The sequence below is a fragment of the Balaenoptera borealis genome, assembly GCF_965194805.1.
Source record: "Balaenoptera borealis genome assembly, chromosome: 9".
In the NCBI taxonomy this organism is placed as follows: Eukaryota; Metazoa; Chordata; class Mammalia; order Artiodactyla; family Balaenopteridae; genus Balaenoptera; species Balaenoptera borealis.
The window spans coordinates 68547587-68564459 of NC_138873.1; the positions used below are offsets into that span (position 1 = coordinate 68547587).

A 16873-nucleotide genomic window follows, 5' to 3' on the forward strand; every position below is an offset into this window, starting at 1 on the left:
CAGAATTTATCTTTTTTCCATTTGATGGACATTTGGGTTTCCATATTTTGCTGTTATACTACAATTGCATGGAACAGTTTTATATACTTTTTATTGTGTGTGTATGTCCAGGTTTCTCTAGGATAGTTCTCATTCTTGGGATACAGTCACCTAGGAAGCGTTTTAAAATGCCAATCCCTCATCCCTACGTCATGGAGATTCTGATTAAATTGGCGACTTCAGCTTTTTTGTTGTGTTGCTGAATTCCCCTCAGAAGTAGTTGTACCACTTTACCACAGTTGGTATTATCAGACTTTAAGATCTTTGCCAATTGGATTGTTTTAGTTTGCTTTCCGGTTACTAATGAAGTTAAGCATATTTCATGTTTATTTTTACTTGTTTGAATTTTTCTTTTGTGATTTAATTGCAAGTTTGAATAATCTTCTAATAGCTATCTTTTACGGATTCTAATCCTTTCTTAGTTATATATGTGGCAAACAATATGTTTTCCATATTAATATCTATTGATTCACAGAAGTTTTTCATTTTAATGAAATCCAGCTCACTAGATCTCAAAGTTTGTGCTTTTGTGTCTTGTTTAGGAGATTCAACCATATTTTCCTGTAAAAATGATTAATTCATGCTTTTCATCTCTTGGTCTATAATCATTCATTCAGTAAGGATTTATTGAGTATCTGTTGCTAGATTTCATTGATTTTTAAAATTTTAATTTTTTTCCTGCATTTTTGAATTTTATTTTATTCATTTTTTTATACAGCAGGTTCTTATTAGTTATCCATTTTATACATATTAGTGTATACATGTCAATCCCAATCTCCCAATTCATCACACCGCCACCACGGCCCCCTGCCACTTTCCCCCCTTGGTGTCCATACGTTTGTTCTTTACATCTGTGTCTCTATTTCTGCCCTGCAAACCGGTTCATCTGTACCATTTTTCTAGGTTCCACATATATGCGTTAATATGTGATATTTGTTTTTCTCTTTCTGACTTACTTCACTCTGTATGACAGTCTCTAGATCCATCCATGTCTCAACAAATGACCCAATTTCGTTCCTTTTAATGGCTGAGTAATATTCCATTGTATATATGTACCACATCTTCTTGATCCATTTGTCTGTCGATGGGCAGTTAGGTTGCTTCCATGACCTGGCTATTGTAAATAGTGCTGCAATGAGCAGTGGGGTGCATGTGTCTTTTTGAATTATGGATTTCTCTGGGTATATGCCCAGTAGTGGGATTGCTGGATCATATGGTAATTTTATTTTTAGTTTTTTAAGGAACCTCCATACTGTTCTCCATAGGGGCTGTATCAATTTACACTCCCACCAGCAGTGCAAGAGGGTTCTCTTTTCTCCACACCCTCTCCAGCATTTGTTGTTTGTAGATTTTCTGATGACGCCCATTCTCACTGGTGTGAGGTGGTACCTCATTGTAGTTTTGATGTGCATTTCTCTAATAATTAGTGATGTTGAGCAGCTTTTCATGCGCTTCTTGGCCGTCTATATGTCCTCTTTGGAGAAATGTCTATTTAGGTCTTCTGCCCATTTTTGGATTGGGTTGTTTGTTTTTTTGATATTGAGCTGCATGAGCTGTTTATATATATTGGAGATTAATCCTTTGTCCGTTGATTCATTGGCAAATATTTTCTCCCATTCTGAGGGTTGTCTTTCATCTTGTTTATGGTTTCCTTTGCTGTGCAAAACTTTTAAGTTGCATTAGGTCCCATTTGTGTATTTTTGTTTTTATTTCCATTACTCTAGGAGGTGGATCACAAAAGATCTTGCTGTGATTTATGTCAAAGAGTGTTCTTCCTATGTTTTCCTCTAAGAGTTTTATAGTGTCCGGTCTTACATTTAGGTATCTAATCCATTTTGAGTTTATTTTTGTGTATGGTGTTAGGGAGTGTTCTAATTTCATTCTTTTACATGTAGCTGTCCAGTTTTCCCAGCACCACTTATTGACGAGACTGTCTTTTCTCCATTGTAGATCCTTGCCTCCTTTGTCATAGAGTAGTTGACCATAGGTGCGTGGGTTTATCTCTGGGCTTTCTATCCTGTTCCATTGATCTATATGTCTGTTTTTGTGCCAATACCATACTGTCTTGATTACAGTAGCTTTGTAGTATAGTCTGAAGTCAGGGGTCTGATTCCTCCAGCTCCGTTTTTCTTTCTCAAGACTGCTTTGGCTATTCGGGATCTTTGTGTCTTCATACAAATTGTGAAATTGTTTGTTCTAGTTCTGTAAAAAATGCCATTGGTAATTTGATAGGGATTGCATGGAATCTGTAGATTGCTTTGGGTAGTATTGTCATTTTCACAATATTGATTCTTCCAATCCAAGAACATGGTATATCTCTCCATCTGTTTGTATCATCTTTAATTTCTTTCATCAGTGTCTTATAGTTTTCTGCATACAGGTCTTTTCTCTCCCTAGGTAGGTTTATTCCTGGGTATTTTATTCTTTTTGTTGCAGTGGTAAATGAGAGTGTTTCCTTAATTTCTCTTTCAGATTTTTCATCATTAGTGTGTAGGAATGTAAGAGATTTCTGTGCATTAATTTTGTATCCTGCTACTTTACCAAATTCATTGATTAGCTCTAGTAGTTTTCTGGTGGCATCTTTAGGATTCTCTGTGTATAGTATCATGTCGTCTGCAAACAGTGACAGTTTTACTTCTTCTTTTCCCATTTGGATTCCTTTTATTTCTTTTTCTTCTCTGATTGCCGTGGCTAAGACTTTCAAAACTATGTTGAATAATAGTGGTGAGAGCGGACATCATTCTCTTGTTCCTGATCTTAGAGGAAATGCTTTCAGTTTTTCACCATTGAGAATGATGTTTGCTGTGGGTTTGTCATATATGGCCTTTATTATGTTGAGGTAGGTTCCCTCTATGCCCACTTTCTGGAGAGTTTTTATCATAAATAGGTGTTGAATTTTGTCAAAAGCTTTTTCTGCATCTATTGAGATGATCATATGGTTTTTCTTCTTCAATTTGTTAATATGGTGTATCATATTGATTGATTTGCGTATATTGAAGAATCCTTGCATCCCTGGGATAAATCCCACTTGATCATGGTGTATGATCCTTTTAATGTGTTGTTGGATTCTGTTTGCTAGTATTTTGTTGAGGATTTTTGCATCTATATTCATCAGTGATATTGGTCTCTTAATTTTCTTTTTTTGTAGTATCTTTGTCTGGTTTTGGTATCAGGGTGATGGTGGCCTCATAGAATGAATTAGGTAGCGTTCCTCCCTCTGATATATTTTGGTAGAGTTTGAGGAAGATAGGTGTTAGCTCTTCTCTAAATGTGTGATAGAATTCACCTGTGAAGCCATCTGGTCCTGGACTTTTGTTTGTTGTAAGATTTTTAATCACAGTTTCAATTTCATTACTTGTGATTGGTCTGTTCATATTTTCTGTTTCTTCCTGGTTCAGTCTTGGAAGGTTATAGCTTTCTAAGAATTTGTCCATTTCTTCCAGGTTGTCGATTTTATTGGCATAGAGTTGCTTGTAGTAGTGTCTTAGGATGCTTTGTATTTCTGCAGTGTCTGTTGCAACTTCTCCTTTTTCATTTCTAATTTTATTGATTTGAGTCTCTCCCTCTTTTTCTTGATGAGTCTGGCTAATGGTTTATCAGTTTTGTTTATCTTCTGAAAGAACTAGCTTTTAGTTTTATTGATCTTTGCTATTGTTTTCTTTGTTTCTATTTCATTTATTTCTACTCTGATCTTTATGATTTTTTTCCTTCTACTAACTTTGGGTTTTGTATGTTCTTCTTTCTCTAGTTCCTTTAGGTGTAAGGTTAGATTGTTTATTTGAGATTTTTCTTGTTTTTTGAGGTAGGCTTGTGTAGCTATAAACTTCCCTCTTAGAACTGCTTTTGCTGCATCCTATAGGTTTTGGGTCGTCATATTTTCTTTGTCATTTGTCTCTAGGTGTTTTTTCATTTCCTCTTTGATTTCTTCAGTGATCTCTTGGTTATTTAGTAACGTATTGTTTAGCCTCCATGTGTTTGTGTTTTTTATGTTTTTTCTGTGTAATTGATTTCTAATCTCATAGCGTTGTGGTCAGAAAAGATGCTTGATATGATTTCAATTTTCTTAAATTTACCGAGGCTTGATTTGTGACCCAATATGTGATCCATCCTGGAGAATGTTCCGTGTGCACTTGAGAAGAAAGTGTAATCTGTTTTTGAATGGAAGGTCCTATAAATATCAATTAAATCTATCTGGTCTGTTGTGTCATTTAAAGCTTGTGTTTCCTTATTAATTTTCTGTTTGGATGATCTGTCCATTGGTGTAAGTGAGGTGTTAAAGTCCCCCACTATTATTGTGTTACTGTCAGTTTCCTCTTTTATAGCTGTTAGCAGTTGCCTTATGTATTGAGGTGCTCCTGTGTTGGGGCATATATATTCATAATTGTTATATCTTCTTGTTGGATTGATCCCTTGATAATTATGTAGTGTCCTTCCTTGTCTCTTGAAACATTCTTTATTTTAAAGTCTATTTTATCTGATATGAGTATTGCTACTCCAGCTTTCTTTTGATTTCCATTTGCATGGAATATCTTTTTCCATCCCCTCACTTTCAGTCTGTATGTGTCCCTAGGTGTGAAGTGGGTGTCTTGTAGACAGCATATCTATGGTCTTGTTTTTGTATCCACTCAACAAGCCTGTGTCTTTTGGTTGGAACATTTAATCCATTCACGTTTAAGGTAATTATCGATATGTATGTTCCTATGACCATTTTCTTAATTGTTTTGGGTTTTTTTTTTTTTTTTACTTATTTTTAGCTGTGTTGGGTCTTTGTTTCTGTGCCGAGGGCTTTCTCTAGTTGTGGCGAGTGGGGGCCACTCTTCATCGTGGTGCGCGGGCCTCACTGTCGCGGCCTCTCTTGCTGCGGAGCACAAGCTCCAGGCACGCAGGCTCAGTAGTTGTGGCTCACAGGCCTAGTTGCTCCGCAGCATGTGGGATCTTCCCGGACCAGGGCTCGAACCTGTGTCCCCTGCATTGGCAGGCAGACTCTCAACCACTGCGCCGCCAGGGAAGCCCTGGGTTTGTTTTTGTAGGTCCTTTTCTTCTCTTGTGTTTCCCACTTAGAGAAGTTTCTTTAGCATTTGTTGTAGAGCTGGTTTGGTGGTGCTGAATTCTCTTAGCTTTTGCTTGTCTGTAAATCTTCTGATTTCTCTGTCTAATCTGAATGAGATCCTTGCTGGGTAGAGTAATCTTGGTTGTAGTTTCTTCCCTTTCATCACTTTAAACATATCATGCCACTCCCTTCTTCCTTGTAGAGTTTCTGCTGAGAAATCAGCTGTTAACCTTATGGGAGTTCCCTTGTATGTTATTTGTTGTTTTTCCCATGCTGCTTTCAGTATTTTTTCTTTGTCTTTAATTTCTGCGAATTTCATTGCTATGTGTCTCGGCGTGTTTCTCCTTGGGTTTATCCTGCTTGGGACTCTCCGGGCTTCCTGGACTTGGGTGGCGATTTCCTTTCCCATGTTAGTTAAGTTTTCAACTGTAATCTCTTCATGTATTTTCTCGGGTCCTTTCTCTCTCCTTGTGGGACCCCTATAACACGAATGTTGTTGTGTTTAATGTTGTCCCAGAGGTCTGTTAGGCTGTCTTCATTTCTTTTCAATCATTTTTCTTTATTGTGTTCTGCAGCAGTGAATTCCACCATTCTGTCTTTCAGGTCACTTATCCGTTCTTCTGCCTCAGTTACTCTGCTATTGATTCCTTCTAGTGTATTTTTCATTTCAGTTATTGTTTTGTTCATCTCTCTTTGTTCGTTTTCTAATTCTTCTAGGTGTTTGTTCTCTAATTCTTCTAGGTCTTTGTTAAACATTTTTTACATCTTCTCGGTCTTTGCCTCCATTCTTATTCCGAGGTCCTGGATCATCTTCACTATCATTATTCTGAATTCTTTTTCTGGAAGGTTGCCTATCTCCACTTCATTTAGTTGTTTTTCTGGCGTTTTATCTTGTTTCTTCATCTGGTACATAACCCTCTGCCTTTTCATCTTGTCTGTCTTTCTGTGAATGTGGTTTTTGTTCCACAGGCTGCAGGATTGTAGTTCTTGCTACTGTCTGCCCTCTGGTGGATGAGGCTGTCTAAGAGGCTTGTGCAAGTTTCCTAATGGGAGGGACTGGTGGTGGGTAGAGCTGGGTGTTGCTCTGGTGGGTAGAGCTCAGTAAAACTTTTATCCACTTGACTGCTGATGGGTGGGGCTGGGTTCCCTCCCTGTTGCTTGTTTTGCCTGAGGTGACCCAACACTGGAGCCTACCCAGCTCTTTGGTGGGGCTAATGTTGGACTCTGGGAGGGCTCGCACCAAGGAGTACTTCCCTGAACTTCTGCTGCCAGTGTCCTTGTCCCCACGTTGAGCCCCAGCTACCCCCTGCCTCTGCAAGAGACCCTCCAATACTAGCAGGTAGGTCTGGTTCAGTCTCCTATGGGGTCACTGCTCCTTCCCCTGGGTCCCGATGCGCACACTATTTTGTGTGTGCCCTCCAAGAGTGGAGTCTCTGTTTCTCACATTCTTGTCGAAGTCCTGCAATCAAATCCCGCTAGCCTTCAAAGTCTGATTCCTCCTCCTGTTGCCAGACCCCCAGGTTGGGAAGCCTGACGTGGGGCTCAGAACCTTCACTCCAGTGGGTGGACTTCTGTGGTATAAGTGTTCTCCAGTTTGTGAGTTACCCACCCAGCAGTTATGGAATTTGATTTTATTGTGATTGCGCCCCTCCTACCGTCTCATTGTGGCTTCTCCTTTGTCTTTGGATGTGAGATATCTTTTTTGGTGAGTTCCAGTGTCTTCCTGTTGATGATTGTTCAGCAGTTAATTGTGATTCCGGTGCTCTCGCAAGAGGGAGTAACTATTTCATTGGTTTTTTTAAGTCACAGTTTTTCACATTTCTGATAATAAGATATGTTTATAATTGAAAGTGTTATATATTTAATTCTTTAATTTACTGTGGAGCTTTCATTGATGGTTAACCACTTTGTTTATTTTGAATCATCAAATCAAGGTCACTATTAGAAAAAATTTTTTTGAAATAATTGTTTAAAACTTTTCAGTTCCTTAGTTTATTATTTTGTACAGCAAGAATTTCATTGATAATTTTTTATATGTCAAGTATTAGTCTAGGTATTGAGTATGCCCAGAAGAATAGTACATAATTTCTTGCCTTCCAGGGAGTTTATAATTTAGTGCCGTGACCTCCAAAGGAGGCTACTTCCACAACAGTTCATTGGAATTTGGAAAGAAAATTGGAGAACTCCTGTTTATTCTTAATCTATTATTCAATTTTTGTCTGTTTTATAACATATTATACAGTTGTGCATGTATGCAATTTATTAAAAATTAATATGCATATATTATACACAAGTGTTCGGATATGTGTTTAGATTGGATACAAAATCAAAAGAAATTTGCAGGGACTTCCCTGGCGGTCCAGTGGTTAGGACTCCATGCTTCTACTACAGGGGGCATGGGTTTGATCCCCGGTCGGCGAACTAAGATCCCGCATGCTGTACGGTCAAAAGAAACAAAAAAAAAAGAAATTTGCAGACCAGTGGTCTTATGAATGGGGATGTAAATGTAAAGAAATATTATAATACTATCATAAGTATAATGTCAAAGATATAGAAATATATGAGAGGTACCAGAGAGGTGAGAATATTCCAGCTTACCCTGGGTATACTTGAGTTATTTGAAGTGTGGACTTGTAGACAGAGAAAGTGATACAGATTAATTTTGAAGGAGTGAGCCTTAGAAGTCAGGAGCATTAGATGGTTTTTAGTGTACTTGATGTATGGTGAGATGTGAGACATAGCAGGAAATGAGAATGGATTAGTGGGTAGGAGCCCAGGTTACTTGAATAAGGCATTTTAGCGTAGTTCTTTGTTCTGTATATAATAGGACACTACTGAAGGGTTTTAGTTATGGTAATGATATGATCATATTTTTATTGTTTTGAAGGATAACTCCACTGGCAGCGTGGATAGTGTTTTGAAGTGAGAAAGAACTCAAAACAGGGAGGCCAGTTAGTCAATAGTTATTGAGCACTTCCTGTAGTCTATTTTCAACGATTCAACACCTATCTATCAGGAGCTTCCTTTATGATAGGCAACACAGATTTGAAGGTGAACTTGATTTCAATTTATTCTAGTTGTTTTGGTGAATTTTAAAGTGAAGAGTATCTAGGAGGGAATTTAGACTACTTACAATTTTTTTAAAACAATTTTTAGAGTTTTAATTTTATTTCTTAAAAAGAGGACTTGCTTGTTTCACTTTAATTTTATAGGGGTCTCAATTCATCTAATAAATAAGCCTAACATTTTAGGTTTTTCAACCTTGTTGGTGACATAGGTGACATGGAAAAGTTTGCACATGGACTGTGTGGTTATTTACTAACATTTCTTCAGTAAATACCCTTTACAAACAGTTGTATGCCTTTATGTAAAGGGAGCATACTCTACCTTATACCTAGCTCTTGCTCACTTGTCTTGCTCCTGATTCTTTGCCGAGTATCAAAATTGTCATCCTTCCAAAGTTGAGAAAAAGTCATCCTTGAGGCGTATTTAATGTTCACAGATTAAGCAAGTGTTGCCACCCCTTTGTAAACAGTAGATTGGGTAAAATGTTAGGTTGAATTATATAGATTAGAGAAGAGGAAGAAGGCAGAAGAGATGCGAAAAATGCATAGAAGTGTGTCCAATTGCAGAATAAAGAAAAGGGTACTTGATATACCATTGAGGTGATGCTGCTAATCCGGACCACTGCTCTCACCCAGGTGATATGTTATAGCTGTATTTGTATATACCATTAGGAGAGGACAAGCCCCTACCCTCAGCTCATACAAAAGTATACATGTGCTTTTTATTTCATGGTTCAAACCATATATATATACCATAATATATATACTGTATATATACATGTGGGGGAAGAAGAAAACTTTTGTTTTTGAATATATCATATAAACCTTTTCTATGTTAGTTTTCAGAGTTGAGAATGTATTTGTTTAATAAATATCTTCTACTTCTTGAAGGCTGTAAAGTGTTAGCACTTTAAAGAACAAAAAACATTATAGGTGACTTTTTTGCTTATTTTGGTGTGTTGTTTGCTTGTACTCTCCTGACTATGTGGATTTTAGTTTTTACACAGGTTTTACTAATTCATGTAAATAATAAAAATGATTAGTGAGTATATTAATACTTTAACTCAGATGTGAAAGCTTTGGATCAATTTATATTTGAGGAGATTTATACCATTTCCCCATACTCTTTTATATATTTATAATTAAAATAAGTAACTGTGTATGTGTGTGCTTTTGCATGTTTAGGTATGCTTCTGTCATTAGTCAAATTAATTATCAGGGCTGGCATGTACGGTTGTTCATGCTATACACTGGGCAACTCCAAAGGATGCTGTTTATATAGACTGCTATGTATAGTGTATCAGCCCGATAATTATGCTGATAAAATAGTTTTTAGTGTTGAAATTTAAATAATTGTCTTGTTTAATTCAGGCACAGCCAGTTGGAGATTGTGATTTTAATATTCGTCTGCAGTGTATAGAACGAGAAATAATAAATCCTCGACATGAAAAAATGAAGACGGGGCTCATTGACAAAACACAGGAACCATTTCGTGTCAGAAATAAGCCATTTTTTGACATCCATGCTTCAAGAAAGGTAAAGTTTTCTAATTAATACTTGCAGTGTAACAAAATTCAGCTTGCAAAAGGAATATGAATGACATTTTGAGGCCCACTTGTCTTGATTTTTCCAGAAATTACTTGAATTGAATATAGCACTATATTGGACAAACATGTATAATTCCAAAGTCTGCTCTTTAGCAAGATCCTTTTTTTTTTTTTTAAATTGAAGTATAGTTGATTTACAATGTTGTGTTAGTTTCTGGTGTACAGCAAAGTAGTTCATATATATATATATATTTTTTTTTTTTTCTTTTTCAGATTCTTTTCCATTATAGCTTATTACATGGTGTTGAGTATAGTGCCCTGTGCTATACTGTAGATCCTTGTTGTTTACCTATTTTATTTTAGTAAGATTCTTAGTGACAGAAACTTAAGTTAGGTTACTTCCTTGTTTTCCTTTCTTTTCTTTTTTCTTTTTTTTAAAAAAAATATTTATTTATTTATTTATTTGGCTGCGCCAGGTCTTAGTTGTGGAATGCAGGATCTTTGTTGCTGCGTGCAGGGTCTTCGTTGTGGTGTTCCGGATCTTTACTTGTGGCATGTGGGCTCTTAGTTGGGGCATGTGGGATCTAGTTCCCTGACTAGGGATTGAACCTGGGACCCCTGTGTTGGGAGCACGGAGTCTTAACCCCTGGACCACCAGGCAAGTCCCCCTTGTTTCTTATAATAGTTTTTGATTCATGGCTATTGGTTCATATTATGTTTTTTAAAAAGCTGTAAACAGGATAGAATTATATAGAGTGAAAATCACCTGTTAAGCCTTCTGGAGGTGAACAGTGTTTACTACGTAGTGTTATTTTAAAAATTAATTTACATAGATATATACATACACATGGAAGGTTTTCTTTTGTTATTTATTTTTGTTTTTTTGACACTGAAAACCCGAGACTTATTTCACTTAACAACACAACTTGGAAATATTTCCATGTCATGTAAAGAGATTTATAACTGCCACATAGTATTTGACAGTAAAGATGCACCATGGAGTTATTATGTTTTGGAAGAAGGGTGGTTATGATAGAATAATATAGGAAATATAGCAATGTAAGCAATTAAATGTTTTAAACTTTTTTCTAATATAATCTCACAAGTTAGATGATGTAAGTTTTTGTTGTATTTTAACTTCTTCTCAAGTCCACTCAATTTGGTATTAGCCCTTGGATGTAATATTAGCAGTAATCTCAGCACTGTTGAATGCCTATCTTTTCTTCTCAACAAATACAAAGTTATCATTCTACTTTCATTTATTTTGCATAATGCCTGCTTGGCATGGGACTGTTGGTTGACTTCTGGTGCCATGGCCTTCCCACAGTTCACTGCTCGCCTTTTGTGTCTGTTTTGGCAGCAGGAATATTATAGGGGTGCCTAAAAGAGCCATACAATTTTGTGCCCTGCCCAGTCGGTAGGGTAAGGATAATGTTAACACTGAACATGGGTCACACCTTTCTAAATTTTTAATACAGTGTAAAAGTTGGTCAGAAGCCAAATTGTTTCAGTTTGCATTCGTTTTTTAAAAAAAGTATTTTGACAGCTTGTGCTGTCATAATTCAAAGTTCAGCATTTAAGAAAATGTGTCGTAGTGTAGTTTTATTAGTCAGAATCAGTGCTGCTTAGAAATGCTTAGAAAATTTGTTCTTTAGGGATCTGAGGTATATAGTTATGTCGAACAACTTTTCATGTAGTTTTTCACTAGAAAAAATGATGCTCTAATTTTTTTCCTTTCTACTTAGCTTATATAACCACCCTTTGAAATCATCATAGGAAATTCTATTTTTTAAGCAGTTCTAATATTTGGAATTTTAAATATAAGTCTCCTCTTCCCTCCTTTTCAGTTTTTACTGTTATTTTTTGTCCTCAATTTCTCTTACCAAAGTGTAAAGTTGTAGAATACAGAGGGAAAGCATATTTTGCAGCAGAGTTGGTCTAAAGGGTAAGACTGTAGTAACACCAGTTATAGAATAGTAGCTACGATTGACAGGTTATTGCTCTAGAGTTGCATATTATTTTTATCTTTGCTAATGGGAATTGTAAAACAGTGGTGTTATGAATGATGCAGCATTTGTCAGGGAAGTATGTACCATTTTTATGAGAAAGGCTAGTTTTTATGTGGTTTTTAACAAAATTTACAACTCTGAAAAATGCATACTTTTGGGTAGAAAACAGTAGAATTTCATTTCTGTCTATAAAAACTTGAAGATAACTTTGATTTTAGGAGTTTATTAACATAGCTCTATAAACAACCTCTCCATTTTGTTGAATTTGATCTGTCAAACTAGTGAAGGGATAATGAGTTGTTTAATTTTTAACTTAATATACATACATGGGTGTTAGAATACAGCATCCTAAATAGTAATAAGAAGTAGCAGTTTCTTAAATTACAACTTTATTTGCATTTCCAGTTTGAAGGCCAATTAAAAAAGAATTATTTGAATAGATTAAATGTGGTTAACAAAATTTTAAAAGTCAGACAGACAGCAGATAGTTTCTATTTATCATCATCTCAGAAGAGTAACCATTGCTATTAGCATTTATTGTATCCATCAGAATTTCTTTATCCATGTGCAAGCAATACATTTATTTATATTCTTACCACCCTTACCCAAGAGATGATTCTTAATGCCCTTTTCTGTACTTACTTTTTTTTACTTAATTTATTTTGAGTCCCCTTGCCCCAGTTTTGGTACATGGAGATCTCCTTCAATCTTTTTTTTTAATAGATGCACAGATTTCCATCTTATCAGTGTACCATAATTTAATTAACTAATCCATAGTCATAGACATTTGGGTTGTTTTTAGCCTGTTGATAGGTTTTTGTTTGTTTGATTTGCATATGGATATCCAGTTGTTTCTGCACCAAGTATTGAAGAGATGGTCCTTTTTTCATTGAATTTCTTTTGCATCTTTATAAAAAATAAGTTGTCATGTATGTATGGGACTATTGCTACATGTTCTGTTCTATGCCCTTGATCTGTTTTATCTGTCTTTGTGGTAGTACTGTCTTGATTACTTCTGTTTATAATAAAGATTGAAATCAGACAGACTTGATCTTCCAGCTTCCTACTTCTTTTTTGAAGTTGTTTTGCCTCTTCTAGGCCTTTGTGTTTTCATTGAATTCTCTTGTTCCATCTGATTCTTGTTTATAATTATTTTTCAGTTGATCCTCTTGGATTTTCTGAGTATCCAGTCATATTAGATGTAAATTGACATAGTTTTACTCCTCCTTCCTTCCTTCCTTCCTTCCTTCCTTCCTTCCTTCCTTCCTTCCTTCCTTCCTTCCTTCCTTCCTTTTCTTTCAACATCTTTATTGGAGTATAATTGTTTTACAACGGTGTGTTAGTTTCTGCTGTATAGCAAAGTGAATCAGCTATACATAAACATATATCCGCATATCCCCTCCCTCTTGCGTCTCCCTCCCACCCTCCCTATCCCACCCCTCTAGGTGGACACAAGGCACTGAGCTGATCTCCCTGTGCTATGTGGCTGCTTCCCACTAGCTGTTTTACATTTGGTAATGTATATATGTCCATGCCACTCTCTCACTTTGTCCCAGCTTACCCTTCCCCCTCCCCGTGTCCTCAAGTCCATTCTCTATGTCTGCGTCTTTATTCCTTTCCTGCCCCTAGATTCTTCAGAACCTTTTCTTTTTTTTTTTTTTTTCGATTCCATATATATGTGTTAGTATATGATATTTATTTTTCTCTTTCTGACTTACTTCACTCTGTATGACAGACTCTAGGTCCATCCACCTCACTACAAATAACTCCATTTCATTTCTTTTTATGGCTGAGTAATATTCCATTGTATATATGTGCCACATCTTCTTTATCCATTCATCTGTTGATGGACACTGAGGTTGCTTCCATGTCCTGGCTATTGTAAATAGTGCTGTAATGAACATTGTGGTACATGACTCTTTTTGAATTATGGTTTTCTCAGAGTATATGCCCAGTAGTGGGATTGCTGGGTCGAATGGTAGTTCTATTTTTAGTTTCTTAAGGAACCTCCATACTGTTCTCCATAGTGGCTGTATCAATTTACATTCCCACTAACAGTGCAAGGGGTTCCCTTTTCTCCACACCTTCTCCAGCATTTATTGCTTGTAGATTTTTTAATGATGGCCATTCTGACTGGTGTGAGTTGATAACCTCATTGTAGTTTTGATTTGCATTTCTCTAATTAGTGATGTTGAGCTAATGTGTTTCATGTGTTTGTTGGCAATCTGTATATCTTCTTTGGAGTAATGTCTATTTAGGTCTTCTGCCCATTTTCAGATTGGGTTGTTTGTTTTTTTGATATTGAGCTGCATGAGCTGCTTGTAAATTTTGGAGATTAATCCTTTGTCAGTTGCTTCATTTGCAAATATTTTCTCCCATTCTGAGGGTTGTCTTTTTGTGTTGTTTATGGTTTCCTCTGCTGTGCAAAAGCTTTGAAGTTTCATTAGGTTCCATTTGTTTATTTCTGTTTTTATTTCCATTTTTCTAGGAGGTGGGTCAAAAGGATCTTGCTGTGATTTATGTCATAGACTGTTCTGCTTATGTTTTCCTCTTAGAGTTTCAGTGTCTGGCCTTACATTTAGGTCTTTAATCCATTTTGAGTTTATTTTTGTGTATGGTGTTAGGGAGTGTTCTAATTTCATTCTTTTACATGTAGCTGTCCAGTTTTCCCAGCACCACTTATTGAAGAGGCTGTCTTTTCTCCATTGTATACTCTTGTCTCCATTACCAAAGATAAGGTGACCATATGTGTGTGGGTTGATCTCTGGGCTTTCTATCCTGTTCCATTGATCTATATTTCTGTTTTTGTGCCAGTACCATACTGCCTTGATAACTGTAGCTTTGTAGTATAGTCTGAAGTCAGGTAGCCTGATTCCTCCAGCTCTGTTTTTCTTTCTCAAGATTGCTTTGGCTATTCAGGGTCTTTTGTGTTTCCATACAAATTGTGAAATTTTTTGTTCTAGTTCTGTAAAAAATGCCATTGGTAGTTTGATAGGGATTACATGGAATCTGTAGATTGCTTTGGGTGGTATAGTCATTTTCACAATGTTGATTCTTCCAATCCAAAAACATGGTATATCTCTCTATCTGTTTGTATCCTGTTCAATTTCTTTCATCAGTGTCTTGTAGTTTTCTGCATACAGGTCTTTTTTCTCCTTAGGTAGGTTTATTCCTAGGTATTTTATTCTTTTTGTTGCAGTGGTAAATGGGAGTCTTTCCTTAATTTCTCTTTCAGATTTTTCATCATTAGTGTATAGGAATGCAAGAGATTTCTGTGCATTCATTTTGTATACTGTAACTTTACCAAATTCATTGATTAGCTCTAGTAGTTTTCTGGTGGCACCTTTAGTTTTCTGGTGGCACCTCTCTATGTATAGTATCATGTCATCTGTAAACAGTGACAGTTTTACTTCTTTTCCAATTTGTATTCCTTTTATTTCTTTTGCTTCTCTGATTGCTGTGGCTAGGACTACCAAAACTATGTTGAATAATAGTGGTGAGAGTGGACATCCTTGTCTTGTTCCTGATCTTAGAGGAAATGCTTTCAGTTTTTCACCATTGAGAATGATGTTTGCTGTGGGTTTGTCATATATGGCCTTTATTATGTTGAGGTAGGTTCCCTCTATGCCCACTTTCTGGAGAGTTTTTATTATAAATAGGTGTTGAATTTTGGCAAAAGGTTTTTCTGCATCTACTGAGATGATTATATGGTTTTTCTCCTTCAGTTGGTTAATATGGTTTATCACATTGATTGATTTGTGTATAATGAAGAATCCTTGCATTCCTGGGATAAACCCCACTTGATCACGGTGTATGATCCTTTTAATGTGTTCCTGGATTCTGTTTGCTAGTATTTTGTTGAGGATTTTTGCATCTATATTCATCAGTGATATTGGTCTGTAATTTTCTCTTTTTGTAGTGTCTTTGTCTGGTTTTGGTGTCAGGGTGATGGTGGCCTCATAGAATGAGTTTGGGAGTGTTCCTTCCTCTGCAATGTTTTGGAAGAGTTTGAGAAGGATGGGTGTTAGCTGTTCTCTAAATGTGTGATAGAATTCACCTGTGAAGCCATCTGGTCCTGGGCTTTTGTTTGTTGGAAGATTTTTAATCACAGTTTCAAATTCAGTGCTTGTGATTATTCTGTTTATATTTTCTATTTCTTCCTGTTTCAGTCTCAGGAGGTTGTGCATTTCTAAGAATTTGTCCATTTCTTCCAAGTTGTCCATTTTATTGGCATATAGTTGCTTGTAGTAATCTCTCATGATCCTTTGTATTTCTGCAGTGTCAGTTGTTACTTCTCCTTTTTCATTTCTAATTCTATTGATTTGAGTCTTCTCCCTCTTTTTCTTGATGAGTCTGGCTAGTGGTTTATCAATTTTGTTTATCTTCTCAGTGAACCAACTTTTAGTTTTATTGATCTTATCTATTGTTTCCTTCATTTCTTTTACATTTATTTCTGATCTGATCTTTATGATTTCTTTTCTTCTGCTAGCTTTGGGGGTTTTTTGTTCTTGTTTCTTTAATTGCTTTAGGTGTAATATTAGGTTGTTTATTTGAGATGTTTCTTGTTTCTTGAGGTAGGATTATATTGCTATAAACTTCCGTCTTAGAACTGCTTTTGCTGTATCCTATAGGTTTTGGGTCGTTGTGTTTTCACTGTCATTTGTTTCTAGGTAGTTTTTGATTTCCTCTTTGATTTCTTCAGTGATCTCTTGGTTATTTAGTAGTGTATTGTTTAGCCTCCATGTGTTAGTAGTTTTTACAGAGTTTTTCCTCTAATTGATATCTAGTTTCATAGTGTTGTGGTCGGAAAAGATACTTGTTACAATTTCAGTTATTTAAAATTTACCAAGGCTTGATTTGTGACCCAAGATATGATGTATCCTGGAGAATGTTCCATGACCACTTGAGAAGAAAGTGTATTCTGTTGTTTTTGGATGGAATGTCCTATAAATATCATTTAAGTCCATCTTGTTTAATGTATCATTTTTTTTAAACGGATAGGCAAAGCACACTCAGCCCAAATCAATTTAATCATTGTTCTCCCTGTAGTTTTTATTAATTAATTAATTAATTTATTTTTGGCTGTGTTGGGTCTTCGTTTCTGTGCGAGGTCTTTCTCTAGTTGCGGCGAGTGGTGGCCACTCTTCATCGCGGTGTGCGGGC

General features: G+C 36.1%; 1 protein-coding gene across 4 annotated transcripts in view; it reads left to right on the plus strand.

Annotated features, from left to right (window-relative positions):
* Nucleotides 1-16873, plus strand: part of RNGTT (RNA guanylyltransferase and 5'-phosphatase) — a 327759-nt gene that overhangs the window by 79899 nt on the left and 230987 nt on the right. For all 4 annotated transcript variants that reach the window (XM_082405977.1, XM_082405974.1, XM_082405975.1 and 1 more), the window contains exon 11: nt 9526-9690. In XM_082405977.1, coding sequence (XP_082262103.1) covers nt 9526-9690 — 165 coding nt within the window. The remainder of the gene's footprint in view (nt 1-9525; nt 9691-16873) is intronic.